General features: G+C 44.7%; 1 protein-coding gene across 4 annotated transcripts; it reads left to right on the forward strand.

Moving 5' to 3' along the window:
- The first annotated feature begins 141 nt into the window (after positions 1–141).
- Positions 142–27,264, forward strand: LOC133265360 (ligand of Numb protein X 2-like). Of its 4 annotated transcripts, none has more exons than XM_061445795.1 (10): positions 142–416; positions 12,716–13,176; positions 15,693–15,919; positions 17,302–17,498; positions 18,810–19,178; positions 21,479–21,658; positions 22,723–22,897; positions 23,072–23,282; positions 26,105–26,263; positions 27,122–27,264. In XM_061445795.1, the coding sequence occupies exons 2-10, from the start codon at positions 12,776–12,778 to the stop codon at positions 27,255–27,257; spliced, it is 2,055 nt and encodes a 684-aa protein (XP_061301779.1). In that variant the 5' UTR covers positions 142–416; positions 12,716–12,775; the 3' UTR covers positions 27,258–27,264. The 4 variants fall into 4 exon arrangements, with proteins under 4 accessions (XP_061301779.1, XP_061301780.1, XP_061301781.1 ...); XM_061445796.1 differs by having other exon boundaries at positions 12,730–13,176; XM_061445797.1 differs by lacking the exon at positions 142–416 and adding an exon at positions 791–878.
- Positions 27,265–27,938: the final 674 nt, after the last annotated feature.

The following is a 27,938-nucleotide window of genomic DNA, read 5'->3' on the forward strand; positions in this document are numbered from 1 at the left end:
GCGGACCGGGGTGAGCGCGGCCCCGCCGCCGGCTGAGGTGACTCCGCGGGGCCCGGGCGGGCCCTGAGGCGAGCGGGAAGCCCAGGGCGGGAACGTGCCCCTGGCCGCCGCGGCGCCCCCTGGCGGGCCGGGAGCCGGGCTCCGGGGTGTGGGCGGCCCGAGGAGGAGGAGGAGGGGAGCGCGGTGAGGGCAGGGCCGAGCCGAGCTGAGCCGGGCCGTGCCGTGCCGGGCGACACCTGGGCGGCTGCGCTGCCTCCTCCTCTCACGTAGGTTTCGACTTTCTTCCCCGCCCGGAAACTTGGTGGAAGGAGCCGCGCTCGCCGCTGTCGCAGGCCGGGTTGGCGCTGGGCTTCCCTCGCCTCCTCCTTCCCCTCCCCGCGGGCCAGCGAGCCGCGTCCCGCCCGCGGCGCCGGCAGGTGAGCGGGTTGTGTGAGGGGCGAAGGGTGCCCGGCGGCGCTGAGGGGCCGCGGAGGGCTGAGGAAGCGGCTGAGGGCTGAGGAAGCGGCTGAGGGCTGCAGCTCTCGCCCGGGTCTCGCAGCTGAGGGTTCCTCGGCCGTGACCGCGCTGGGCCGGGGAGCAGATGGACATGTTCTGTCGCTGTACGGGGCGGTAAGCGCCGGGCAGCGCAGGGGGAGGCTGCCCGCCCGTCCGGAGCCATTAACTCTTCAGGGGTCGGTCTTGCCCAGGCCTGCGCCGAACTCGGCGGTTTGGCCTCGGAGAGAAGCTATAGGGCAAAACTCGTGTTGTGAGGTGCGAAGTTGTCAAGTTTCTGGTGCTATGCTGGTGATTAATGCAGGAAAGACCATATAAATAGAAGCTGAGATGACAGGCAAGGCAGAGGAATGCGACGATGTGGATGTTGTGGAAATGCCTTAAAGGTAAGAAATACAGGTGATGTTAAACATGAAGAGATCTGTAAGAGGCTCGGGAAGAAATGTTTAAGGGATACTACACAACCGGAATGCTCTCTGTTGAATGCAGAAGTTGTTCATCAGGGGTTTATAGCGGGGTGAGGTGGTGTGCAGCCTATAGGACTTTCGCACTCTGCTGCTTGGTTGTGTGCACTTGACATCTCCTTGCTCCTGACATTGGCCTTGCTGTCCGATGGAAAGTGAGCAGAACAGGCAGCAGCCAGCTGATGCCAGCGCAGGAGGTGGCAGGGAGAGCGGGACAGCCCCTTTCGGTGGCACTATAGGCTTAGTTTGCTTTAAGCCATGCTTGAAAAGGTGGTTTTCAATTCCTTGAGTTATTTGTTTAGTCCTGCTTTACCTTGGTAAGGTAAGGAAAGGGAAGTGAGTATTCCCGTTGCTTACCAAGCAAAAGAGAGTTATACTTTCAGCTTCTGCTCCAGTTTTTTAGCCAAGGCAAAAGGACCAGGACTGTATAAATGCCCCATAGGAAACATTATTCCAGCTCAAGAGCAGATAAGTGTTAGGGGAGATCTGTGCTGTACAAAGGGTAAGCTGGGCAGGGTCACACCAGACAAGCCTGTGGAGATAACAGGCACCCCAGGGAAGTATCTGTCACTGTCACACGGCCCCAGAGTTGTCCAGTCTAATCCTTTAGGCTCTGGAGGCTCCGGAGCAGCACAAGGTTTGGGTGGTGTGGGGTAGCTTAAAGAGCTGTAGTTATCCTCCCGCAGCATTGCCAGTTGTGTGCTGTGCCTTTGGGGGATGGCGCTGACGTTTGTCCTTGATGCTTGAAGGCCAGAGCTCTTTTGGCAGTTCTCCAACAAAGAGAATGCAGATTGTGCACATGGCTCCTTCAAAACAAATCTTCCTCTTAAGTTACATACTCAAACTCTTTTACAACATAACTAAGCAGATGTAGCCTGTCTGTTGCTGAGAGGGGCTAAGGCAGTGGTAATGTTTATTCCCTCCCCCAAAGGGATTTGCTCCCTGAACCAGCTGAAATCAGAACAGCACCAGTGCTTGTGGAGGGGAAAACAAAGAGGTCATATGGCTGAGGATGGAGCAGAGAAATGATAAACAGGAGGCCAACCTTTCATGGGGTTTTCTAGCTGTTGGAAAACTCAGCCCTGCTTCATTCACCTCATTTATGTGTCTGCTCTAGTATGCAAGCTTGATGCATATGTAACTAATTTAAATAACGGAGATGCACTAGCATAAAACCCCAGTGAAATGAAATGGAGGGAAGGAGCTGTGGTGAGCAGTAAGAAGGAACCTCATCTACTGAAAGGCAAGTTTCTGTTAAAGTTTATAACCAAATGAATAGCGAGGGAAGTGAGCAAGGGTTAAGAAACAAACCCAACCATATGGCCTGGGGAATGAGAGCTGTAAGAGGTGGAAGAAACAGCTCCATAGGGGACCTGGCAGCTAAATGACCTCCAAAAAAACCCATGAAGTTCAAAGATACCTGATACACAGGTTGAGGATTATTCTGGGTAACATTAGTGCTACCTGGATGGCAATTCCAGTAACTGCAGTTAGAAATTGTAATTAATGGTTTTGTAAACCATAGTCATGCTGTACTTCCCGAAGTGTGGCTAATAGATGAATTTAAACATGTTTATGAGATCTTAGACTTAATAGTATAGTAAGAATAAACTTGAAAGTATAAATATAACTGCAGAATAAAATATCTGTTGTTCGCAAAGCACCTCCCTGCTGTAATTTGTTTCTTTTCCTTGTTCATTGCCATATATTTCATGTTTTCTGCATTAAACTGCTATATTGATTTAACTTTGAAAATGAAGCTGCATCATTTCATTCTGCTTGTGTGTATCTTGCCAGAGTAGTCGCAGCTGTTATCTTACTCACAGGCCTGAGTATGTTTTGCTGGTTTAATACAAAACCCTCTTGTTTGGCTTTTCCTTCTCAGCTTACTTCAGTGGTGCTTGCTGTTCATACAGTTGTTAGGAATTGCATTTGACAGTCCTGTCCCTTATCGGTTTATGTTTCCTGATTTATAACACGTAAAATGTTGCTCTCGGCTTAGAAATTTCTCAACACAAATTGAATTTGAAAATATGAAAATATCTGGCAACTTTTTCTGATGCTTTGGGTAAGAAGTTGCCCGTGAGCCAGTGTCTCACAGACCATCTGAAGTGTTAGAGGGGATTTAGATGTACATGAGTAATAAGAATTACTATGCTGGTCCAGGAAAATACACTTAAGGCTAGAAGGAGGGAAATGGAATAAAGCTGGAGGAATTTGACAAGACAGTCAGCATCTTAACAGGCAAAGGCTGGTTTTACTTACATACAGTGATTCCCTGAGTCTAGAGGGTCTGTGCAAATCTTGTTTGAAGACTGTAGTCTTCCTTATTTGGAATATTCTGGAAGGGAAGCAGTGGAAGGGATTATGGATTTAAAAAAACGTGTTGCCTGGCTTTGTCTATTCTGCCTGGGCCTTAACTCATAGTTTTGTAGGCAGCTGAGCAGACTCTCTTTAAAAGCTGATTTTCTGACAGTTAAAAAGGAGTTGAGATAAAACTTGATCTGCTCCTCTGAGAGTTTAAAGGGCTCCCCTGTGACATCAGTTGTGTTGTGGTTGTTGAAATTCCAGTAAATCATGATCAGCCCTATTTGTAAAGTTCCCAAACTTATTAACCTCACACCCCTAGACTCAATAAATGACAGATTCTCACCCAGTAAGCACTATTGCAGGTCTCTGAACAGAAAAGAAAGAAATAATTGGCAGAGTCCCTGCCCTGGGAAACTTAGATCTGAGGATATCCTCTTTGACATGATCTCAATTGGTAGTGAACAAAAATTGCCCTATGATTATTTCGAGTAGGATACCTAAAAATAACCATAATGGGTCTTTTGGGCCTTTTTGTACTTAGGATAAAAAAAGAGTTCCCTTTGAGGTTAACACCTGGGGCTACTTTACTCATAACCTCAGCAGGCTGAAAACTGAACAGAGAAAGGAGATTGCTTCCCCATTCCTGCTGAAACCATGACTTATCACGGGTGGCTGAGGAAGAATGTGGTTGCTGCATTGATTTGTGGCTAGTGGAAGGACTTTGGTCAGTTGTTCCAGCTCTCTTAACTGGTCAGGCAGCCATACCCATTTTAAGGTTATTTTTAGAACAAGAGAAAATATTAACTATCAATTTACACATACTGTAAATATGTGCCTAATAAGGTAAGATAGCAATGGTTCTTAAAGACCTGTTTCTGACACCGGCTTGGACACAGGTTTAAATCAGGGTAAGATTTGGTTGGGAAAGAAAAACGCCAACCCACAAAACAAATAATGCCTCTTGCAGTTTTGTTTTCCCCTAGTTGTGAGAGTTCAGACTAAAGTCAACAAGATACACCAGGAGAAACTGTATGATGAAAAGGCATCTTAAATTACATGTGCAACTGTTCTTAAGCCTATGAACCAGTAATGCAGATGTCTTTAGCAGCAAAACGTGTCTCAGGTCTTTTAAAAATGAGCCATGGTTACTGTTCTGTAAATCTCTGGGGGAATGTAATTCTTAATCCAGAGCTTTTTTTGTTTTCTTTTAACTGCTTCTATAGTACTCACAAGCTGCTTTCTGTGGTGAAGGGTATTTCAGCTACTGGTTGCAGCAGCTCTGCCTGCCCACAGGCACCGGTGGGAGTTTTAAGCTGACTTCAAACTTAGCTGCATGCCACCCTCGGGAGCTGCATAAAGTAATTATTTGAGAAGACGTGGGCTAAGGGATTAAGTGTTGGGTTTTTTTGTTTAAATGGAGGTAACTTGTTTTCTTTCTTTCCCCTTTACCATGATCTGATGGCACGATGGAATGTTAAGGGGAATTACAGACTTAATTATCTTTTAATTGAGCTTTTTTAGTTAGTGGGAACAAGCTTGGGCTGGAAAGTACTCTGCCCTGGTTTTGATATAATGCCCTCTTACCCTGTGAAAGGAAGTCTGGGGTGTTAGGGTGATAGGCCCTGCTGCTGCTGCTGGCATCAAGCATGGGCTGGGGCTGTCTGGAGCCATTGAGAAAACAGAGCCAGGACTGGGGGAAATCTGATGGTCCCTCTAGAATAACACTCAGCTGTGCTGCATTTTTGTTACTGACCACTGGTTTTATTTTGCAGAGTTTAGATCCAAGTGCCTATTGATATAAAGGGATGCTGACATAGATTGTGCTAAACTCTAACTCAAAACAGAGCACCATTACAAAACATAGTGCTGTAACTGTAACTGAGACCAGAGTTTGCCTTGGTGTGGATAATGAACAGTTCTGTGCTACTTTATCCAGCAGCAAAGCTCTAATCTGATGTTTCTGATGTTAGCAACTGTAGGTATCTGACTGTTGATAGGAAAGATTTCATCACCAGGTGCAAAACTCGGCTTTCATGCCGCTGGATTGCTTGTAGTAAAGTTATGTAGAACACAGTATTTGCAAAGGTGGTGTTTGTTTGGTCTTTTTTTAACTAACCTGGAAGATGAATTGTTTCATACTTAAGGTTGAGAATAGCCAAGGTTAATTTCTTTAAACTGAAGTTAGTTTTAATTAATTACAAAGTAACCCTTGATGGAGTGTGATAGAGGGTAAAGCTTTGTAGAACTTTCGCACAAGATGGGCAAGGCTTAGAGGTATATAAATACTGTATGTCTACCAAAAGCAAGTCTTTCTCTTCCCTTCTTTCCCCTTTCTCACATTAACATATGTATGATGATGACTGCCTTGGTAAGGATATTCCAACAATGACTTTTAAAACGATGCAGTTACATAATGCACAGTCTGCTTCTTCCTTTGTGTGCTTCAGAAATTCTCTGATAAGAAAGAGTCTGATTTATATTACAAATACAACACCCAGATCACTGAACAATGATTTACAGGTTTGCTTTCATCAGGCTACTGCAGGAGTAACAGCTATGAGGGCTGAGTAGTCATGGAGGCTTTTGCTCCAGACAAGCCTCTGCACATGCTTATTTCAGATTCTGTATACTGTGGTGCTACTTTTGCTGTAAAGAAGGAATTTACAGCTAGACGCAGACCATGATGTGCTAAGAGCATCTAGTATTCGTGTATAGCCAGTGGACACGTGATCTTTATCTCCTGTCCTCAAAAGCAAACCCCACTCTTTGGAAAGTAGGTGTGTTACCAGATATGTAGTTGAGGCGAGATCTGAACATCAAATCTCTTTAATCCCTTTTTGTCTTGCTTTTTAGCTTTTTGCTTTAATTGCAAGAGAAGCTTTTGTTATTAATTACAGATTAGGTCGTTTATCCTTAAATTATAGTATTGGATTCCTTCCTTCTTTGTCTGTAGAACACTTCTCCCACAAACATCAAACTGATTTTTAGGGGTGGAATTGCAGATAGCTGCCAAATTCAAGATGTAGGTGAGCTGAGGTGAGGGTGGAGGTGGGGGTATTTAATTTCCTAGAGAGAGGTGATTAGACACAATAGAAAAATACAAGGAACACACAAAGAAAGTCAACGTGTGCTGCCAGTGGTGAAACTTCTGTAGGAGTCTTTAAGTCAAGTTCTGTGAAGACACAAATTGATTTGAGTAGTACAACAGAGGAATTCCTGTGAGCATAAATGGAGCAGCTTGCACCTTTGTTTGAAGACAAGGTGTGGAAAGGATGGTGGATATAGCAGAAGTATCTAGCAAAGGTGAGAAAGCAGGGAAAAATATCAATAAACCAGCTTTTTCTGCAGCACTTGTCTTCACTTCTATTTGATAGCACTTAATGCATCCGTTTTGCAGAGCAGCATGTTAAAATATAGCCAATGCTTAATCCCCTTGGGAGAGAAGTGGAGGTGGAGAACATTTTACACCACTACTTAATTCCTTACAAAGGAGGGAGGAGAGAAGAAATTTATTGGTTCTTATTACCCTGATAAAATTAATGGAATGATAACACCAGAATCTCCTACTGTGTGGAAAGAATTGGGATTAATGGTTGGAATTACATTTGTGTCGTCCTGCTACTTTAGCATGCTGGGTCTTCCTGGTGAGAGAGTTACTGTTCTGTGGTGTCATTAACAGAGATGAGAAGCAAATGCTCTGAGCATGTGGTAGGGAGAGAAATTAATTTTAAGTGCCAGCTTCTTAATTTTTCAAGTCAGCTCCTAAAATTAGGAGTATGTTTGCATTTAAGCTGTAATACAAAACTAAAAGGTTTGCTTTTATACTGAACTTTCAAATATACCACCAAAAGAGGTTTCTTAAAAAACCAAATCTGTCTTGAAGTCTGTTGAGCTAAACACAGAATCCATGTACCATGCTGGAGAGCTGGTGTTGGAAGGGTTGCTCAGGAGAGAACTCCTTAGGCTAGTGTTAGTCAACCAAGCGTTTTAGCACATCTTTCAGCATAGGGTTTCCTGGAATGATAAGGCTTTTCTAGTAGAACAGGAAAATGGTTGTGATTATAATTGACAAGAATACAAGTAGTTTTTCTGTTTTCTGCTTGAGAAAACAGATGCTTGCCCAGGAGTTCAAGCAGTTCAAACACAAAACTGTCCAACGAGCACAGAAACACCAGGGAGTTAGAATAAAACTTATTTTCCGATTTATAGTTAAAGAATAGGCATAAATAATAGGATTAATATAAATTTGTGAAATTGACATTCTTCCTTTATACTGAGTACAGTAAAGCAGCTTTGATCTAAAGTTTCTCAGTCGGTGTTCATCTAAGTGCTGAGCAGTTTCTCTTGGAGGTGGCTTATTAGAAACCCTTCTGCTTGTAGGCAAAGTCAATTAGGGGAAAGGTTACTTCTTAATTTAGATATATAAATTTACCAGTTACAGGAGCTTTTATATTCAGTGGCCTGATCTTCAGCAATATCAGAAAATGAGAAAGATAATGGGACTACCTGAAACTCTTCTTATATCACCACCTGAAATTGCTCTTGGGTTTGGTATTGTGGCTTTTGTGAAAGTTGAACTACATGAAGTATTGCTTTTAGAAATCTTCTATTGTTTCAACAATATTTTCTGTGCCGCTGCTGTAAACTAAGGACAGGTTACTCGTGGTTGTGAAACACTGCATTTGATAGAAACCCTGTCCCATTTCATGGACGTGAAGCCCTCATTCAAAATAGCAATAAGACTCTGCAAAAACCCTGTTATGGAACACTTTCACAGTGTACTTCTCTAGGATGAAAAAATAATGCTATTCTGTAAAACACAAAACTTCTTAACTGAGTGAAAACTGTTTGAAGGCAGCTTAGCAGAAGTCCTGCCTCTTCTTCTTATGGTTTGTTGCTAAAGCACTGGGTTTGCTGCATTAGAATCCATCTTCACCTTGTTTTTATGTAAGCAGATGAGGTTTGGGTTAATGCCCTGCTGGTGTGTGCCCTTCGTCATCTTAATCCAGAATGGGCTGGCTTTGTCCACCCCATAAAAATTAAGGAATTGTTTAGCCTTTAGTTGGAATGTTGCATTTCCAGTCTCCCAGGGAAATGCAGTTATAAATATAATAACTGGCATAATTATTGCAGTGAACTCTTACATAGCAGTAGATGTGGGGCACGCGCCCTGCTCCCAAAGCCAACTTTTACACTGGGGTTTTCAGTAACACAGTGTACCAACATATAAGTGTTAACCTACAGGTGCATAAAAGCATAAACCAGTTGTATTTCCAAAATATTTTCCAGGGTACAAGTAGCTTGTTAATATTAAGAAGTAGTCATTTGACAGATTTCTCCTTCTTTTAAATGATTTTTTTTTAACTGAAGCAGCATGAGACATTCCTCTAGTCATCCTAATCTGTTGTGTTTTGTATCCTTACTGCAGACTGGCTGCATGTTTCTTTATTTTCCAATGTGGAATGTGCTCTGGGTCACTCACCACACTTGTGGTTTTAGAAATCAGTTGGTGAATAGAAACAGTCTTGGTTTTTCTTTTTATCCCCAGGAGGTTCCTATGTGATCTTGGGTCACTTGAGATCATATTTGGAGGCATACTAAAGCATTAAATTCCCATGAATTGATGCCTCCGTGGGTCTGTATTTTAGCCTCTGGTGATGTTATTTCTGTCTTTAAATGGGAATAGCATCAATGTTAGAGCTCAAAGAGATGTCATTAAGGTAAATATGCTCATGACTGAAAGTGATTTGTAACCAGTGCTGGCTTTGTATGAGCAGACAGGCGTGGACTGAGTTGTGTTGTAATTTGTGCTCTCTACTAACAATGGCAGAGTGAAATGCCTTAAAAAATGAGCAAGGAATGCTCCTTTCTTACAAGGAGCAAGGGGAATGACAAGACTTCAAATGATAAGTTGGAAGCAGGGATGCTGCTCTTACAGTAGCCAGGTACCACAGTTTCTTCTAAGCCACTGTGGAGCATACAGAAGGACAGTGTTGGAAAGAGCTCTTAGATATTTATGCTGTTTTAAAGGAACTTTTACAAATAGCTGTAGAAGTAATTAATCGGTTCCATTTATAAGGGTGCTCTGGAGAATGGGACATAATTTGCCTATCAGGAATGGTGCTGAATAGTTTGCCGTGGGTGTGGTTCTCAGCATGGTCCTTACTAGAGCTATTAACAGTGGTGTGGATGTGCAGAGGGGGTGTATATCTGAGGCTCTGTGCCCTAGCAGAATTAAAACTAGAATAGGCAATGTGCTAATACTGTCAGGAATAGTCTTGCTTTGGCAGGAGAATAGATTAGATAGCCTGATAAGTCTTACTTTAAACAAAATGTTAAAGCCTTTTCTTGTTGCAGTACAAGGAATCTTACTTCAAAAAAGAAAAGCCAACTGTTTTTTTAATTTAAATACAGTAATGATAAGGGTGATCCCAAAGAAATGTTTCCTCTAGCACACACAGGGTAAGAAGGAGGGATTTCCATGTATAGGAATGGGGTGTGTTACTTTCTAAGTAATTCAGACTCCTTGCATTATGCTTTACAACATCAGAGTCCATCAAAGCAGTAACATATGTCTGTGTCAGGCTTTAATGTTTTCATGTAGTCAATAAGTAGTAACTAGGGACCAAGCTAGATCTTGATGCTATGATTCTCTGGTAATATGTGCATTGTGTAGAAGCTGAAACGTGTGAGGCCTTGGGGGAGATCCCAGTCCTATGGAGAAAGGCAGAAGCAGGGAATGTGCACTCAGGGTGGCGTTGTTGGAAGGAAGCTGGAGAGGGGGAAAGATATGACAAGAAGAACAACACAAAGACATTAGGGGTTAAAACAAGTAACTGAAAATTGATGGAAACTGCATAAGATTGAGTATATATCAAACTTCCCCTTCAAAGCTAGAATGCCAAGGTTACACTGGTCTGCTTAAGCTGAGGGTGAACCATGCCTGTTACGTTTAAACAATACATTTTCTAGACACTTCAGATCTTCCTTGTTGTGCTGAAGTAGTCATCTTTGCTGAATAAGATGTTAGCAATTTTCCTCTTACAGAACATCTGCTTTCTGACTGAATCACCCAGCAAACGGCAGGCTTGTTGGAGCCTGCTGCCTTCCCCACTGCTCACCAGCTCCTGCCTTGCCGAAGGGTGTGGGCTGGGTTTCATCACAGAGGTGCTGGGCTGAGGTTCCCTGGTGTCTGCAGGAGTGTCTGTCTTAGTGAAAGGACAGGGGCGGCAAAGTAAAATTAACCTTGGTGCTTTGGAATGGACTCTTTACCCCTTGGTTTTGATGATCTAGAAGTGAGAGGGTAGAACAGCTTAGGGTTACAGGGAAGAGAAAAGCAACAAGATTGTGGTGATACTTTTATCTTCCATGGGGTTTGAAATTAGTCATAAATGGGATTCATCTTGTGTAACCTTTAAACACAGAGAGCAAGAGAATGAATTTGGTAAATAATCTGAAAAAAATCCCATATAAAAGTAGTTTATCAGCAAAATTACCGTGGGGTTTGTTTTTGCTGAGAAAGTGGATTTGTTTCATCCCCTGCCAAAGTTTTATGCAAATAACTGCAACCCGAAGCACCAGTATTTCTTACTGGGAGATGTTTGCCTTGGAAGCGCCATGATTCCTTAACTGCTGGTGCTGAGCTGATTGATTGGAATTGGTAGGTGACATCACTCACTGTCTGATGTTGAAATGGTTTCTTTTCGCTGGTGAGAGAGTTCAAGATCAAATGGAGACTTTTTATAAGGCAGACAGTAGGGATGCCTGTTTTGGGTGTGGAGCTAAGTATCAAAGAACAGGCTATACCCCTGCTTTGATTTGCTTGTGTGCTGGCTGTGAGCTGTGCTTTCTCTTTTGGGGAGCACCAGTCAGTCATGCAAGAGTTAAAGAGTAAGTGCAAACAGAAGAACTGGGTATGTACATCCAGCCCAAGCACTTTCCTGAAGGGGAAGATGCTTTCTGGCACTGCAGTAGCAGGAGATGAAACAAACAACTCATGCCCTGTACCCACCTGGAACTGTGACAGTACTTTTGAAGTGAACAAGTTTCCATGGCTGGGTAAAACTTTGCCTGTAAATGGCTTGATTCTGTTGGTGATACGTTATCCCTTTAATTAAATAGCTGACTTGTGCTTGACGATTAATTGGAGTGATGTATGACTTTTATTAGAAACCCATGACTAATTTTTTCTTGCCGTTCTCGCTATCTTATTGTTCTTGCCTACCCTCCTCCAAAGGTGCTGCTGCTGTGTGCCAGCCATGTCCTCCAGGCACTGGTGCAGACCAGTGTTCACTCTTGCTTGGGCTTTTACCTGTTCCAGATAAAGCAATTATTTTCAGGTATTTTCCATGTCGTCTGTCAGAAATTTTCCATTTCATCACAGTTCTGCAATTCTTTTTGTTTTAAAAGACTCCAGGGCTATTTACATCAGCTTAAAAAATACCACCCCCAATTCCCCCCCAAAACCTCCCAACTACTGGATTACAGAGCATTATCTAGTAGCATAGTTCTTACTTCATTAAAATAACTGCTTGCTTAAAAACTTCCTTCCTGCAGTAGTCTCTGTGCCTGTAGCAAACTCAAGTGAATTCTGTATTTAATTACAATAGGTGAGATTCAAAATGGATGTGACTGGACGCATACCTATTAATTTTAATACAGCAGCACCTGTAAAGAACTTAGATACTGTTCTCCATATCTGTAAGAAGCTGAAGCTCAAACCTTCCTTTAATGTTACTGCAGCAAACTGATGTGGACAGTTCTTTGTGTTTTTTCCACTTAGGAAGCTTTAGTCTTTTTATAGGAAATTTGTTTCCATGGGTGAACTTAGGCATGGATGAGTGGGGAACAATGGATTGTTTGTTAAAATTAACTTGTTTGAAGGGAGTGGGCTTGAAAGGAAGGAAATGTGCTTTAGATTCAAGTTTCTTTTGAAATTTCTTCCCCTTCTTTTTCCTCATCCCTCCCCAAACCCTGAAACAGAAATCCAACAACTAGAACTCCCCAAACTGATGTTTCACCATACATAGCTTGAAAATAATCGGTATGATCTGGAAAGCCAGAGAGAGAAACTGTCAGTTTAAAAACCACTACCTGGGTTATCTTTTCTTTCCCTTCCCTTCTCTCCCTGGGCTGTTCTCCCTCAAGAACATGCAGCTTTTGTCTCGGGTTTCTAGTTCATACATTTGGCAGGGTTTTATACAGCCTGTGTCACTGGTCTGTGTAAAGTAATTTAAGGTCCAGTTTATCGATGTGCTGAAGCATTTTGCTGAATGATGTCCTCACATTCTCAGATCCTTGGGTTGATCATTCACAGGGGTGCTCTGGAAGGTAGAACCTTAAGGGCATGAAGATACCAGGGGGAAGTTAAGGCAGGAATACAATTTAATGTTTAATTGGCTCTATCCACAGAGGACAGTTGCTGGAAGTCTTTCTCTCCCTTTCATTAGAGCTCCTCTGTCAGACAGTGACTACGAGTCAAGTCTCCTTGCTGCTGGGCTGAGTGCCTGATGCTGGCTGTCATGGCTGATCCCACAGCAGAAGAACACGTCTCCCAGGTCAGTGAACTCTGCTGCGAATGTGGTCAGTTCCACCTCTTGCTGGACAATCATCTCTACAACTTCCAGGATGAAGTGGATGATGAACTCATCTGCCACATCTGCCTTCAGCCTCTACTCCAGCCTATGGACACCCCTTGTGGACATACGTACTGTTTCAAGTGCCTTGAGAACTTCATGCAGGAGTATAACTTTTGTCCTATGGATCGGAAGAAGCTCTCCTTCCAGCAGTGCCACAAGTCCAGCCTTCTAGTACGAAACCTGTTGGATAAGCTGATTGTCTTCTGCCCTTTCAAGGCTGAGTGTCAGCAAACAATGCAGCGGTGTGAACTAGAAGCTCATCTGCAAAACAGGTGTGTTCCCATTCACATTATCTTATTGCTTCTTGTATAATGCCAGCTGTCTGTTGTGCTCCTGACCAGAAAGAGCCATTCACAGAACAGTTCTTCAACTGGGGCAAGGTGGGACACCGGAGATGATAGAGGGTGAGGCCAGAGAAGTGGGTGGGTGAAGACAGTGTAATTGTGCATGCATGCACTAGGGAGGCAAGCTCACATGTGCCACAGAGCAAAGGGCAAGGTTCTGGCCTCCAAGCTGTCCACAGACACAAAACCCATCAACTGGATATACATTTGTGTGTCCTGATCTGGGGCATTTGACTCTAAAATTGTTACAAACATGCTGCTTCTTGTTTCACTTGCACAGAGCAGAAAGACAGGCACAAAATCAACACTTTGGGAGCAGGGATCGTGCAGTGGTGCCAGTTTAATTGGGCCAATTAAGATGTGCAATACATAACTCTTTGATCCAAATAATGTAAGTCCCTCCAAGCTGCACATTATGCAGTTGCTGAATCACCTACTTATAATTCCATTATCTCCTCTTTTCCTGAGAAAGAGAAGCAAATGAAAAATACTGTTTCTTTCTCCCTTATGCAGAAGGAGACAGCTTTTTTATACCTTGCTCTTGGCAGCAGGGATATGCTTTGGTGCTTCCACTGCTGGTTGGGCTGTTGGCAGGCAGAATAGTGTTGCTTTAAAAAAAGTGCAGGTGACAAAGAGCCCTTGCCATGGCGCTTGAAGAACACTTGTTCCCACCTAGTTAATGATTGCAGAGAGGGAGCTAAGTACAAGCTGTACTGCAAGCGGAAGCAGACCTTCCTTGGCAATGTGTCTGTTGTCAGTGGGCAACCAGAAATGCAACAGGCTTGTTTCCCTTCAGCAACATCACAGCTTTTTGCAGCAACCACTGCGCAGGGAAGTTGCACGTAGGATACCTTTGCAGTTCCAGCCAAGGATATAGCCTTGTGGTTCTTGCTTGTCTTCAGTACTCACGATATGAGAGCTTGTGTTAGAGCCAGTGGAAATGACAGAAGATCACAGAATGGTTTGGGTTGGAAGGGACCTTAAAGCTCCTCCAGTTCCAACCCCCTGCCAGGGGCAGGGACACCTTCCACTAGAGCAGGTTGCTCAAAGATTCTCGTGTGCATCTGTGAAATCTGGTGATCTCCTTTTTCTAGAACCATCTCTTGGCACTGCTGGCTTGTTATCAGGCAGGGCTGAACGCTCCAGGGACAGGGCTGCTTAGTTGTGTAGCTGGGGCTGTGACCCACACCAGGGCTGGGCCTTCCTCTCTGCTCTGTAAATCTCCCCTGCTATCAGTAAACTTCTGTCACTTGTTAATGCCTCTGGCACAGGAGTTAAAACACAGAAAAGGGAGGCACCTTTAAATGTTTATGTTAGAGACTTGTCTGGAAACTCTGTCATTCTCTTATACATTTCATAGTTCTAGTATCTTCCTCAGGGAGATACCTAAAAATCACCTCAGCTGTGGGCATAGTTGGACTGAAACATGGGGGAAACGAGAGTATAATTATACTGGGATTTTGGTGTTCCTGGTTTTTAGTTTTAAGCGAGATTAACTAGTAGCAGGAAACTTAAGGGAATAAGAAGCACCTAGAAACTTGTTTTCTTGAGAGATTTCTGTGCCCTTTGCAGAATGAATTTCTTTCTTGACATCTTCGAAGGGATGTGCACAAGTGGATCAGTCAGATTCTGTCTCTAAATTTTGGGGTCATCTTACTGCTTGGAGAATGAATGACTAGGAATAAGCCAGAGGAAGTAGTACTGGGATGAGACTTGTTTAGCCAGAATGTAAATAGTTGGTTTTAATTTGAAAAGTGACTCTGGTTAACACCCAATACTACTCATGTCTCTAAAAGTGATGCTTTTGCATTCATCACCCTCCTCACTGCCACCTTTTTTATATGTAAATACTCTTGATAAAGAGCTTGTTTTTGCTGAGCTACAACACAGCCAGACTGAGCACAGTTTGTTGAATGTAGAATTACTTCTTGGAGTAGTTAGTGGGATTGTATCTCTAAATTGCTCCTGGTCAAGCAGAGCCATCACCTGGGTGGACGGGAGGTGGAGTGCCATCTGAGAAAACAAGCTTTGCTGCTCTTGCAGGTTACTGGTTTGTTAAAAATAAAGCCTAATTCAAGGCTGAACTTGAAACTTGAGCCACTTCCTTTGCATAAAGATACAATTCATAGGCATCTTTGAAAGGTCAGAGCTAAGTATTTGCTTGCATTTTAACAGGTATTGCTTTCTTCAGTGAGTGTTTGCCCGGTAAATATTTAGTAGGGGAGACTCCCATTGCTATTACATTCTCCTTTTAAAAATAATTTGCTTAATAATTTTGGAAGTAGTAAAATACCAAACCCTCTCTGAAGCTGGTACAAGTGATACAAGCCTTGCAGCTGATGGGATCTTGAACATGCTTCTTCAAACCTTTGTCAGTCAGAGCTCACATGTGCAGGGTGAACCTTGCAGGCAGAGACTCACTGTCACTGACAATCTCCCTCCAGGTGTCCTGGTTTCAAGAAATACAAATCTGAACTACAGCGGAGAAAGAATCCCAATTCCAAAGGGAAGGAAGATCCTCCTGCCAGGGTGGAGACAAACACGCCCAAGGACCCAGAGGTACCAAGTGCAGGATCCTCACTTGTGGCAGAAAGCTCTGCAGCAGCTGTGGTATCACTGGGGACTGTGGAGCCTGGGCTGGTTAATCCAGCATTTGAGGAGACTGAAGAAGGTGAGAGTTTGATACAGAAGTGTAATGATATAATTACATTTTCTAATATAAAAATGAAGTAATTATCTCTGACAATTTAGATTTTAAAGTGTCCCCAGTGTTCTTGGAGAGCCTCAGTGCTACTCAGCCATTGCTAGCCATCAAAGTAATCTCTTTCCTCAGCTTGTCCTTGAGCAGAGGGGAGATGTACTCATGTGCAGGAGTGTGGCAGGATCTGCTCACAAGCACAAAGGAACAGTTCAGAGAATCTCTGTTAGACTGCAGTGAATACTCGCAGTGTTCTTTGCAGAAACAAAGGCAGTCCCTGTGAACATGGAGCACTTAAAGCACTTGCAGAAGCCAGATAATAATTAGGAAGTGTTCCAGCTTCTTCTTCATCTTGTGAAGAAGTTTAAGTATACAGTCAGTGTCCTGGAGTGGTCAGTACCTCGCTGATGGTGTGCAGCAAGCGGGGGTTTTAAAGCATAACTTAGTTTTGGGGGATTAATAGTTATGAAAGCCTTTCAGATAAAAGTAACCATCTCCAGCAGAGAACTGCTTGTCTCAACCCCTCTTAGAAGGCAGCAGATGGAAATCTCTGTGCCACATCTCAAAGCTAGTCTGGGTTTCCAAGTGTGCAGGTGCTGGAGCTGGGAACCTGTGCCAGGGTTAATACAGGGGTCAGTTGACTTCTCAGTTGGCTTTTTCCCCAAGTAAACCTGGGTCAGGTTTTACATGTCCCATGTGACAATTGCACTTCACCCTGACAGGCTTCATTAGTGTTGGGCCAGTAATGTTCCAGTGCTGGTAGATTTAATATAACTTGCTAACAACAACTTTCATCTTCAAAGTGTCTTGAGAAGCATTGCCTAACCTTTAGCATGCTGTGAAATAGGTAAACATTGCTCCTGTTTGACAGGGGGGATGGGAAAAGAGGAGGAAAGGAAATTAGAGGAGGGAAGTTGCAGTGAGCTGCCTGTGGTAAAGTTACTGCAGCGGCAGAGCAGTAATTACAGCCCAGTAGTCCCCTTTGCTAATGGGCATCGTGGAAGCTGGCATTTGTCATGTGGATGCCTCTAGTAGGTCAGCTGTCACCACAGCAAAATAAATCTCTAAATAGTAAATGAAACATATTGAATGCCCTTTAATAAAACTCAAGAATTAATAATGGAAGAGTTGAACTTCACCATAAGCTAGGAGAAGGTGGGAAACATTCTAGAGAAGCTGTAAAGAAACAGGGGCCTTTTAAGCTTTGAATCTGACCTATTCTTTCCTGTCCCGGTAGCTGCTTTCCCTCCATCAGCTGCTTTGAACACAGCCTGCCAATGCTGCAAATCTCATGGTGCTATGTGGAGGGAAATTCTGTTAATGTGTTGTTTTTCCTCTTCAATTTCCCCAATCAGACCTTCCTCAGAGAACCAGTCTTGTGGCTGAAACAACTACAGTTGAAATTCACCGAGAAGACCCCGAAGAAGAGCTGGGGATGAGGATAGTTGGGGGTAAGGACACCCCACTAGGGAACATCGTTGTTCAGGAAGTCCTGCGGGATTCTGTCATCGCTGCAGATGGGAGAATAGCACCTGGAGACCACATACTGGAGGTCTGTAAAACCCCACTGGTAGTCCCATTGCTTCTCTTGGCTTGAGATGAGTGCTGGAGCAGAGTTTCCTAGAAAAACTGAGGAATCTTTACAGCTGAGCACTGACAGGCTTCTATGTCAGCAGCATTGTGTATCCACTGGGGGTGAGGAGTGGACTTTTGAAGGTTCTTTCCAGACATACTCGCAGTTACCTTGCATATGTGATGGCTTTCTGAAATCTAGAGTGTTTTGGATAAACAAGAGTTCTATCTGGTATGTTTCACCCAGTAGCACCATTTCCCTTCAGAGCACTCTGCTCTAGTTAGGAAGTACTGTAATTGCTTGCTCTGCTATGTTGCTTAAGCTGCATATTCTCAATGGGCAGGTCTGCAGTTTAAGACCTTACGATTTGAAGTAAGCATCAGATATGTACTGTGAGTAATAAAGAGCACCAGCCTCGTACGGTGCTGACCCAAGGTCAGGTTTAGTTTCCAGGTTCATCATGCTGCATGGCAGTGGGCTAAGCAAGGGGACAGAAGCTTGTGTGCAGCAGCAAGCCTACACACAGTGAGAACTGTTACCACCTCCTGGCTATGGGTATGGCTGCCCCATCATTTGAGGAGCCATAAAGACCTAATTACCCTCCTGGGCTGTGGACTTCAGTGAGGATGGGCAGCCCCACGTGCACAAGAGGCCGATACAATCTCTGGTTTCTTACAATCTATGATTTCTTATATAGACCAAGAGTAACTTCTCTTTTATCCAGGTGAATTTCACATGTCTAAGTCTTGTTTGGGCTGTAAATAGGGCAGGTCCCCACACTTAGTAGCCCAATTAGTCTCCTGACAGAGGACTGCACAGTTTTCTCTGACAGCAGACAAAGCAAAAAGTAGCTTCTCAGAGGTACCTTGGTAAAAGCATGATTAAACTGATGATTCCAGAAGACTGTAGACTATGGACCACTCTCCAGTTAGAGTCTTGCCTCCAAGTATGTGTAGAAGGCTGGAAGTTAAGGGATAGCAGTTCTGCATTGCCATGGGATGGTTGTAATGATTTAATGTTTTGCAGTTTCAGATTCAGTGGTTGAGTTGGCCTGTCTTGTCCCTCTCCTCATCTGTTCACCATCAGTTATGGTCTCATTTCATCTGCTTTCTTCTGCATCCTGTTTTAGACAACTCTGCTCTCTAAGGTGCACCAGAAGCAGCTGCTTCAGTCGCAGCATTGCCCAGGGAGTTGCGCATCCTGTCTCCAACTTTGTGATGTTCCACAGTGAGGACAGTGCCTAAATTATGTAGGTTCTGATTAGTGACTCCGGTTTGTTTGTCTTTCTAGGTGAATGGCGTCAACATCAGCAGCGTGACTCACTGCCAAGCTGTCTCCTTCCTGCGCCACCCAGGTCCTGTTCTCCACCTCATGGTCCTGCAGGAGAAGGGTTTTTCCAATAAGACTGCACAACAGGATTCCTCTTCGGCTACAAACCGGGAAGTGATCCATGTGACCTTGATAAAGAGAGACCGATCCGAACCCTTGGGGATCAAACTGATCCGGAAGACAGATGAGCCAGGGATTTTTATTCTAGATTTGTTAGAGGGAGGTTTGGCAGCCAAAAACGGAAAGCTGAGTCGGAATGACAGAGTCCTCTCAATAAATGGCCAGGATTTGAGGCAAGGAACACCTGAGGCTGCTGCACAGATAATCCAGGTAATTTATTACATGGTGAGGCTGTATGGCTAATGACTGCAGCTGCCTGCATTGATGGCAGGGCTCCTGTTCTGACCCAGGGGCTAACAGAAAGCACTAGAGCAAACTGCATTCCCTGAAATGTCTCTTTGGGAAAGTGACCTCCCTGCGGATGTGTGGGAAGCACCACTTCCAAATGAAGATAAAGGTGGAGAGTGGGAATCCATCGTGAGTCACCTCTGACTCTGAAGCCAGGCAGTTGCTTGTGGCACCACAGTTCAGCTGAGGCAATGGGATCTCCTCTGTGGGGTGGTGTTTGGAGCTGCTCTTGCAGAGTGAATATTTGTATGCACTGTGTAGATGCATGCAGCAGAGACAGAATGCTTAGAACAGCTTCTCCTCTTCAAACAGTCAAACTGAAGGTGGTGTGGGGAGGTGTGATAGGCTGGCAGCACGGAACAGAATCTTTCGGCTGATTTGAAGCCCTCTCCCCATTTTGCCTATATTTGGGAAGGGAGTCTTGAAATAAGGCACCCCAGGCTAAAAACCGTCTAAAATACTAAACGGGTAGAAGAGAGGAGGTCTTTCCACAGGAATGTGCTCCTGCTGCAGCATGCCAAGTGTTTTGGTGAAAGGAGTGGGCAAGGAATCTTGGTTAAGGATTAAGGGTTGCTACGTGTGCAGCAGATATCATGTAGATCAGTTTAAATTCTTTATCTCCCTAGGCAGTGACCTCCAGTTTCTGTTTTTATCTAAGGATCCTGACACAATACATCTCATCACATACTGTTTATGTCCCGGAAAGGATCTGAGGTCAGCAGTGAGGGAGAGCCAGTCCTCTTCCTGGTAATCAGCAGAGGAGTGCAGTGATATAGGAGAAAAGAGCAGAGTTTTAGTACTGAGATCTTTTTTTATGTTATACATGTGATTTCATTCTATGGAATATTGTTTGCATCCCCCGAGTGCTGCTGTAGTAATGTGCAGAGGTAACTCCCATATGAGGAATTCCTCCTTCATCCCACTGAAACCAGTAACCAAAGTCTCAGAACTGGCTTCAATGGGTTTGGGAGTTGAACTCCTTTTGGAGTGATATTTGTGTAAAACTTGTGACAGTCCTTCCAAGATCATCTGTTCCTCGGAGGGCTGATTCAAATTCTTGGTTAAGTGTGATTTTTAACTTTGATTGCAAACCATTTGCAGAAGAGAGTCCTTCCTCTCTTGTAAAGTACCATTTACACCTATATATATCTGCACAGCCGTAAGTACTGTATGTAGTCTGGTACTCCTGGTTGAAGGGGAGGGCAAATCCCCATCTTAGGATGTGATGTTTACAGTATATGTTATGAAGACATGGATGCGTGCCAGCTTCTCTGGAAAAGATTTACTCTATCTGAAGTGATTTTGGAGGCAAAAGACTTTTAAGTTCTGTTTCAGAAAACAAAACTCTACTAGTTTTCAGAGGAAGAAGACCCAAACAGTTGATGTGGTCCCTTTTGCAAAGCCAGGGGATTCAGTGCTGCCAGGATGCTGTAGCAGCACCAGGGAAACAGGGTCCTGTGTCAAGAAGGGAAAGTGGCAACTGGGCTTCTCCCATCTATTGCAGGAAATGCCCCAAGCAAGCACACACACCTCACCCCAGTGGAGCCCTTCACAAAGAGGTTTTGTCAGATTATCTGAAAGAACAACCCAAATGAGAAGAGCAGTAACAATAGCAACTACTTTTCCCTGCAGTTCAGCCAAGGCCAGACATGCAGCTGGTTAAGTGTTTAACTGGCAGCAATCTTAGACAAAAGGTCATGTCTTCAGGTGCTCTGGGAAAAAAATGGATGGGAGATGTGGAACAATGGCTGTGGTACATAAACTGGGAGGGAAGGAGCTTTAACAAGGTTCTTTGTAATAAAAGAAAAAGCATCCAGTACTCACATTGTGGTCATCCATCCTGGGTCCAGTCAGCGTCCTGGCTCTGCTCGTTCTGCATTACACCACGATGTGCTGGTCTGGTTATTTGTACTCAAGTGGAGGAACTACTCATCCCTTTCCACTTTCTCTTGGTTGGCATTCGTGGGGGAGGGAGGCACGAGCAAAGCCTCTGCTCCTGCTCCTTCTGACTAACATCTGCTAATGCCTTTCTTCTTTTCACCACAGGATTCTGTGCCTCTTCACAGAAGACACTGCATCACATCACACAGCCCTGTTTCAGACCCTCCGTAGAAACCATTGCCAACCCTCCTCTCTCCCCAAGAACATGACAGGAGCCATCCCTAATTTCTAATGTATTTGTCATCCTAGTTTATTCACCCTCTCTTTGTTTCTCCTGGCAGACCACTGAGTCAAGAGTGAACTTTGTGATCCTGAGGCAGCCAGGCAGCCAGTTGCCAGAGCAGGTAGAAGATGGCAGCACATCAAACAGCAGCAGCAGCAGCAGCAATGGGGGAAGCCCCGTGCACCATCGGAGGCGACTAGACCAGAATCACTACAGACGGAAATCCACCTACCAGAAGGTGAGGTTTGTAAGTAACAGCAAAAGCATTCGTGGTCTGACAGATCTATCATGTTTGCTCTGTGATGGCCATTTATCATAGAAGATTGATCAGTAGCTCCAGTTCTTCTTCAGCTATTGAAAAGCAGCAGGTCTGTGGCTTTTGGTACTGGAGAACTGTGTATTTGTCACCTACTAGGAAACGGGGTCAAAATTTCTTCTAATGTCTCTAATGTCGATGCAGAACTGGTGTTTAATCCTGTCTTGTCTGGGAAGACAACAGGAATTTACCATCCACGAGAGGCTTGGGACTTGCTTCACAACATCCATCCAGTACACAACATTCAGGGTGTTGCATGATGACACTGAGTTATGCTTCTGGTTTAGAGCTTCACAGTACAGAGGCAGAAACTACACAAATTACACTAGTGCTTCTGTAACCTCAGTGTTATGGCTCCATCCCTTATTAAAAAGGATGGCATATTAAACAGTATGAGCAAGAGGAGACTCATCAGTCTGTGGTACCGAGAGAGATTTGCTCTACATTTACAGCTTCCATTTGAGCGAGAAAACTGGCTTATAACTGCTTAGACTTCTGTGTTTAAATGTGTCTGAGTTTAGTAAGTAGCTATCACAAATGGCTGGAATGTGGCTCTTTGATTGAGATCCTACAGTATCATGTACATATTGCTTGTACAGCACATGCTAACGTGTTGCTTTCACAGCAACCTAAACATTTAGTAGTAGTCACAGAGAGGTTGATTGCTGAGAATGAATGGCCTTGAGATGAGTTCATAGCTTGTTCTTCAGTGCAAAATTGTTCTCCTCAGAGTGAACATCTCTACTGCAAATGAATGTGGGATCATCAAGAGAGCAGTGCCTCTGATGTGGTGGTGTCACTTTAGAAACACAGGGTAGCATTTCCACCCAGAGCAAGTACATGAGAAGCTGGCTTTGCAGTCCAGCAGCACTGCTGGAATGTTCTGAATTAAAGACACACAATGGTCTGTTATTTTCTTCCAGATCCGGGCTTCTCATGTTAATTGTGTTAATGAAGCTGTATTTTGTACTGTCGTTGCTTTGTAGGATTTACCTCAGGGATACGCAAGTCACGAAAAGACAGTTGCAATAAAGAAGGAACCAAAGGAATCTTTAGGAATAACAATTGGAGGTGGAAGGGATAACAAAAACAAGCTCCCTATATATGTAACGAGTGTGCAGCCCATTGGGTGCCTCTTCAGGGATGGCAGAATCAAGCGAGGTAAGGAGGTTCCTGGACCCTTTATCCTTTGGGAACTGGTGTGTTTGGGTTTTTTCAGTAAAGGTTGGACTTGGACACTAAAGTGAGGTTGGGAACAGGATTCCACATAAGCCTTGAGGGAGAAATGGGCTTCACAAGAAAAGGTCTGTAATAATCCTATCATTTAATCAACAGGAGATGTACTTCTGAGCATAAATGGCATTGATTTGACTCATCTCAACTACTACGAAGCTGTCTCAGCACTGAAATCTAATGCAGCTTCCCACTCAGTGGTACTGAAAGCCTTGGAAATCATTCCACTGAATGCACCAGAGCCCTCTCTGGACATCAAGGAGCAAGGGTTCAGCTGGTCTCCCCTCTGGATCATGTGGCTTGGGTTGCCTAGGTACGTGCTTTTGGTGACTGTACAGAGATCTGTTCAGCCACAGAGCTGACTTTCACCCAAACACTAGAAACTAATTGCTTTGTTGGTTGTCTTGGAAGCATTGCTGGTGCTCTCATTGAGCTCTAAGGCAGGGGAAAGCTTTCTTTGTTAATGAGATCACTGTATAATGGATGCTTAGGGAACTTCTGCTGCCTTTCATGGTGTGACACATCATTCCCTCACTTCTGTTGGGCAGTAATTGTACTTCAGAAGTTCCTGAAACCCCTTTTTTCCTACGAGAACACACAAAACATGAGATTTTGGCATCTCTGGCACTGAGTTGATGTATAGTCAATGTAGATACAGCTCCTGCTAAAATACCATTAACCAGAATTGCTTTGTGGCTCTTTCTCAATCACACAACAGAAGCCAGCAGATACCTGTGCTAGTTTATAGTTTCTAATGTGATCATCTCCATTAGGGCAGGCATTCTTTCAGTCTCATTCTTTCTGGCTATCATAATTGTGTCATCTTTAGCATGAAGCAGAAATGATTCTGCATAGGTGAGTTTTCCTGCTGCTAAGCTTTGGACCACAGACTGAGCACAGATTTGACTAGCAGCATGGAAAGTTCCAGATGCAGAGTTGGGGCTTTGAAAGCTTGGATTTCTGTCCCCTTCCTGAGAGGGGAGCCTCTGGTTTGCTCACTGCTGCAGTGTCATTAATACACATTCAGCTGGGAGGGGTAGAGCCTGTGTCATTCCAGCTGACTGGAGGAGGATTGTGGAGATGCACGTGGAACAGTAAAGCCAAACCCTCCTGTGGGATGCCTGGATTATTTACAGCTTTGTTTCTTGAGGCACCTGAAAGAAGACACACTAACAAAGCCTCCCTTATGTGACTCTTGTGTTACTTAGCAGCCTGCAAATGCTAAACAAAACAGCCCAAGGAAGGTCGATTTTTGTCTCCAGTGACTGTAACTTGGCTTGAACTCTGCACCCTCCTACCAGGCTCTCCCAGGGAAGCAGCCTGTCTGTTCTGTGAAGGCCTGGTGCAAACCAGCCCTGAGCTGCACCGGGGCAGCCCAAACCGGAGTGTGAACCCTCAGACAGCGGCTGGTGTTTGATGGCTGATCACTGCCTTCATGTCAAGAGTATAGTGACATTACGTGCCATTTAATACAGGGCTTCAAACACCTTTGCTGCTGGTATTAATGCTGCCCTCCTTCATTTGGCTCTGGAAAGGGACAGTGTGTAGTGGTAATTTTCCATCTAACCTCAGGCAACTGGTACTGAACCAAGTGGCTGGTATCTTTCTTGCATTTTTTCTCTTGTAATGAACCTGTGGGTAGCTCTGCTGTCCTCGTAACTTAACTCCTTCCCCATTCTTTGTTATGAATTGGTGGTGGTGAGTGTTGCAAGTTAATTGTATGCTACTGCTTGTTGCTGCTGAGTGTTTGTCATCGTGACTGTGTATGTCACAGAAGACAGCACAGGAACTTTGAGTTCTTCATAGTATTACATTAAATCAATACCAGCTACTGGTAGTATAACAAGATCTCAAAGTGCTGGTTTGGAAGGGAGGGGTTGTCCCAATTCATTGCACACCAAGTCCTACAGACACTAGAAATACCAAGTTTACAGATGGACTTATCCCTTCTCTTTAAAACCATTGACTCTTGGAAGTGGTAACTGTGCACAGTGTGGCTGAGACTGTGTCTAAGGGCTTTAGTTGCGTTCTATGCTGACACAGCACTTACCACTCTTGATCTCTGGGCTATTTATGTGCACTGCCTGCTACACACATCTCTCATAGCTGTGTCCTTACACTTGCGTTGGTACCAGGAGAAGAAAACCACGGAGCCATCAGTAAGGTAGAGCTGGGTCTTGCAGCGTTCATGTGTGAAGAGCTCCCACAAGAGTAAATTACAGTTTGAAAGCAGATAATTGGATCTTTCTCCTACTGAGAAGTAACCGAGGCGGCTTTGAAATCTGAAACTCATCTGCAAACAGCTCAGGCAAAGCCCTCGGGGCCAGAACGTTTACTGGGAGAAGTTCGGCTGCTGGAACACCTCTGTGGGGTGAGCAGCAGCAGTTTCACACAGCGGCAGCTCCTGGGTGCCAGAACACAACCTCACTGTGTGCCAGAGAACACGGGAGGCTTGCCCAGGCTCCTGCCACACCTTTCCAGACGCCTCACAAGGGCTCTGCGTGTCTTTGTGCTACAGACTCAAGGACCGAGTGCTGTTGGCACTTACAGAGCGCTTTCGCCAGGGTAGCCCCAGCGCTGCAGCAGCCCCAGGCTTGCTGAGAACATTCCTCAGTGGCTGGGGTTCAGAGTGGCCTGTGAGGTGTCCCGTGCCTTAACTGTACACTGCTGGGTGAGCCCCTGCAGGGAAGACCTCGCCTATCCTGGTGTGGTGGTTAGCAGAAGGAAAGCTACCATACCTCACCTTTGATTTCCATCAGCAATGCATTGCTGCTGTGTGCCTTCACAGATGGAATACAGAATTGCATGGGTATAGCTGCTGTACATGATCCGTTTGGTTTTGTCTCTACCACTGTGCATGTTCATCAGTAGAATTCATCGGTCTTTCAGGTCACAAACCCCTTCAGAGGATGGTCATTTTCTGTTAACTCTTAAACCAGCACTGACAATACTGAGAGAGGATTTCCAAAGGACTGACATCCTCAGATTTGAAACTTATCCCTGCAAAGGGGTTGCCTTAAATCCTTAAAACAATAAAATGGCCATGAGGCTGTAACAGCTTTCCACAAGGGAAAACCTACATTTGCAGCCAGGCAGTTTTCCTTGACACACACTTGTGCCTGTCTTTCTTTGCAGCTACCTTCACTGCTGTCAAGATATCGTCCTTAGCAAGGGTAACCTGGAGAGCTGGGGCTTCAGCATCGTTGGGGGCTTTGAGGAAAGCAAAGGAAACAAACCATTCTTCATCAAAACCATAGTGCCTGGGACACCTGCCTTCCGAGACAGGAAGCTCAAGTACGTATGTCTGCATCAGAGACACTGCTGCTTAGGTCACTGTTTTACTGAGGGGCTAAAGGTTGATGACTTGTGACTCTTAGACACTCATCTGTGCAGTTAATGCTGATACCAGCATTGTACCAGAGTCCTAGTACCGTATTAATGACTGGTTTGGTTTCTTTATAAAGGTGCAACTAAAAGGAATTAACAGTTGTATTTTAAAAGGCTGTAAAGGTTTTAACTGAGTCGTTGATAAAAGTAGAAAGGGGATATTTCAGACAAGTGCAGCACTATAAAAACAGAAGCAGGGCTGCTGTCGTGCAAGGGATGTGGGGTAGGGAGCTGGGCTTTGCTCACCTGGAAATGGTGTTAAAGACCAGGGCAGGGTCAGATCCTTGCTGGGAGGACTGAGGGCAGCTGGGCTCCTGTGCTATCCCCACTGGACACCAGGCAGGCAGTGGGCTGCCTTCAGCCCCTCACATCATCACAGCTGACCCCAGTGTAACTGCTTGATGCACCACAGAGATGGGCAGAGCAAGCAGGATGCCAAAACCTCTGTGTACAGAGCTGGAGCCTCGTGAGCACTTCACCTGAGCGACTGCACTCGTAGCTGTAGGAGTGACCTTGGCCATGAGTGTGTTTATCAGCACTAATTTGTTTTCTATAACTCCTTCCTCTGCTGAGCAGGGACGGTCACTGCTGTCCCTCGAGCAGCAGCAGTGTCCTTTTCCCTCACCCTCTGACTCAGAAGTGACAAGCTGCTCCTACAAGGAGCTGATGATCTTGGCTGAGGGTGGGCTCCATGACCCTGGTGGTCCTTGGGCACAGTGTTAGCAATAATTAAGTCCTGACAAGCATTTTCCTGTCTCTCACTAGGTGTGGAGATGAAATCGTGGCAGTAAATGGAGTGCCTGCGATCGGAATGAGCAACTCGGAACTCATCCCCATGCTGAAGGAGCAAAGGAACAAAGTCACGCTCACTGTGGTGTCCTGGCCAGGCAGCCTCGTGTGAAAGCTCAGCCACCCCGCACCCCAGTTCCAGGTATCAGCTGCCGTCACACAAAGCTAAACAGACAAGCCCAAGGAATGCAGCGCTCTTGCTACTGCCATGGAAGACTTTTCAGCTTCCTTTTTGCAGGAAACATTTCTTCACTGTGCTGAGGTTATCTACAAACCTGGCTGTTGGATTCCAAGTCAAGGCTAATCTGAACCGTTGTAGCTCTTTAGGATTGGTGCAGAGCAAGCTCACTTTCCAGGATTTCCCTACAAATCACTTTTGAGGCGTTTTCCTCAATTTTAGAGCTCTGCTTCCCATTTACTATTTTGGACAGGTTTAGACAGGCACCACTGTCCCATTTCCCTGCTAGTTTAGTTCTGCTGCCTGATCTCGCTGCCATTCTTGAACATAGAGTCATTTTATACATGTTTTTAAAGCCACTACTAAAGCTGTGAGGATGGGGACCGAACTGAGCAGTTCCTGCAGCCCCCAGCCTCGATGTTTTTAGGTTACTGAAACCCAATGAATGTGTTTGTACATTAAAAACCCAATGGTAACGCGTAGCTGAGGAGCTGCTAGGTCAGTGTGGTGGAGCTGTCTGAAGCTCCCATTGCCAGGCGGCTGCTGTGAATGCTGATGGTAAATCCTCCCTCCAGGCCAGTGTGCGTGGGGTGGCTGCAGTCCCATCCAGAATTG

The sequence above is a fragment of the Pezoporus flaviventris genome, unplaced genomic scaffold (genome assembly GCF_033815535.1).
Source record: "Pezoporus flaviventris isolate CSIRO_AGI_PZ_B2104156 unplaced genomic scaffold, CSIRO_AGI_Pfla_v1 ptg000005l, whole genome shotgun sequence".
In the NCBI taxonomy this organism is placed as follows: domain Eukaryota; kingdom Metazoa; phylum Chordata; class Aves; order Psittaciformes; family Psittacidae; genus Pezoporus; species Pezoporus flaviventris.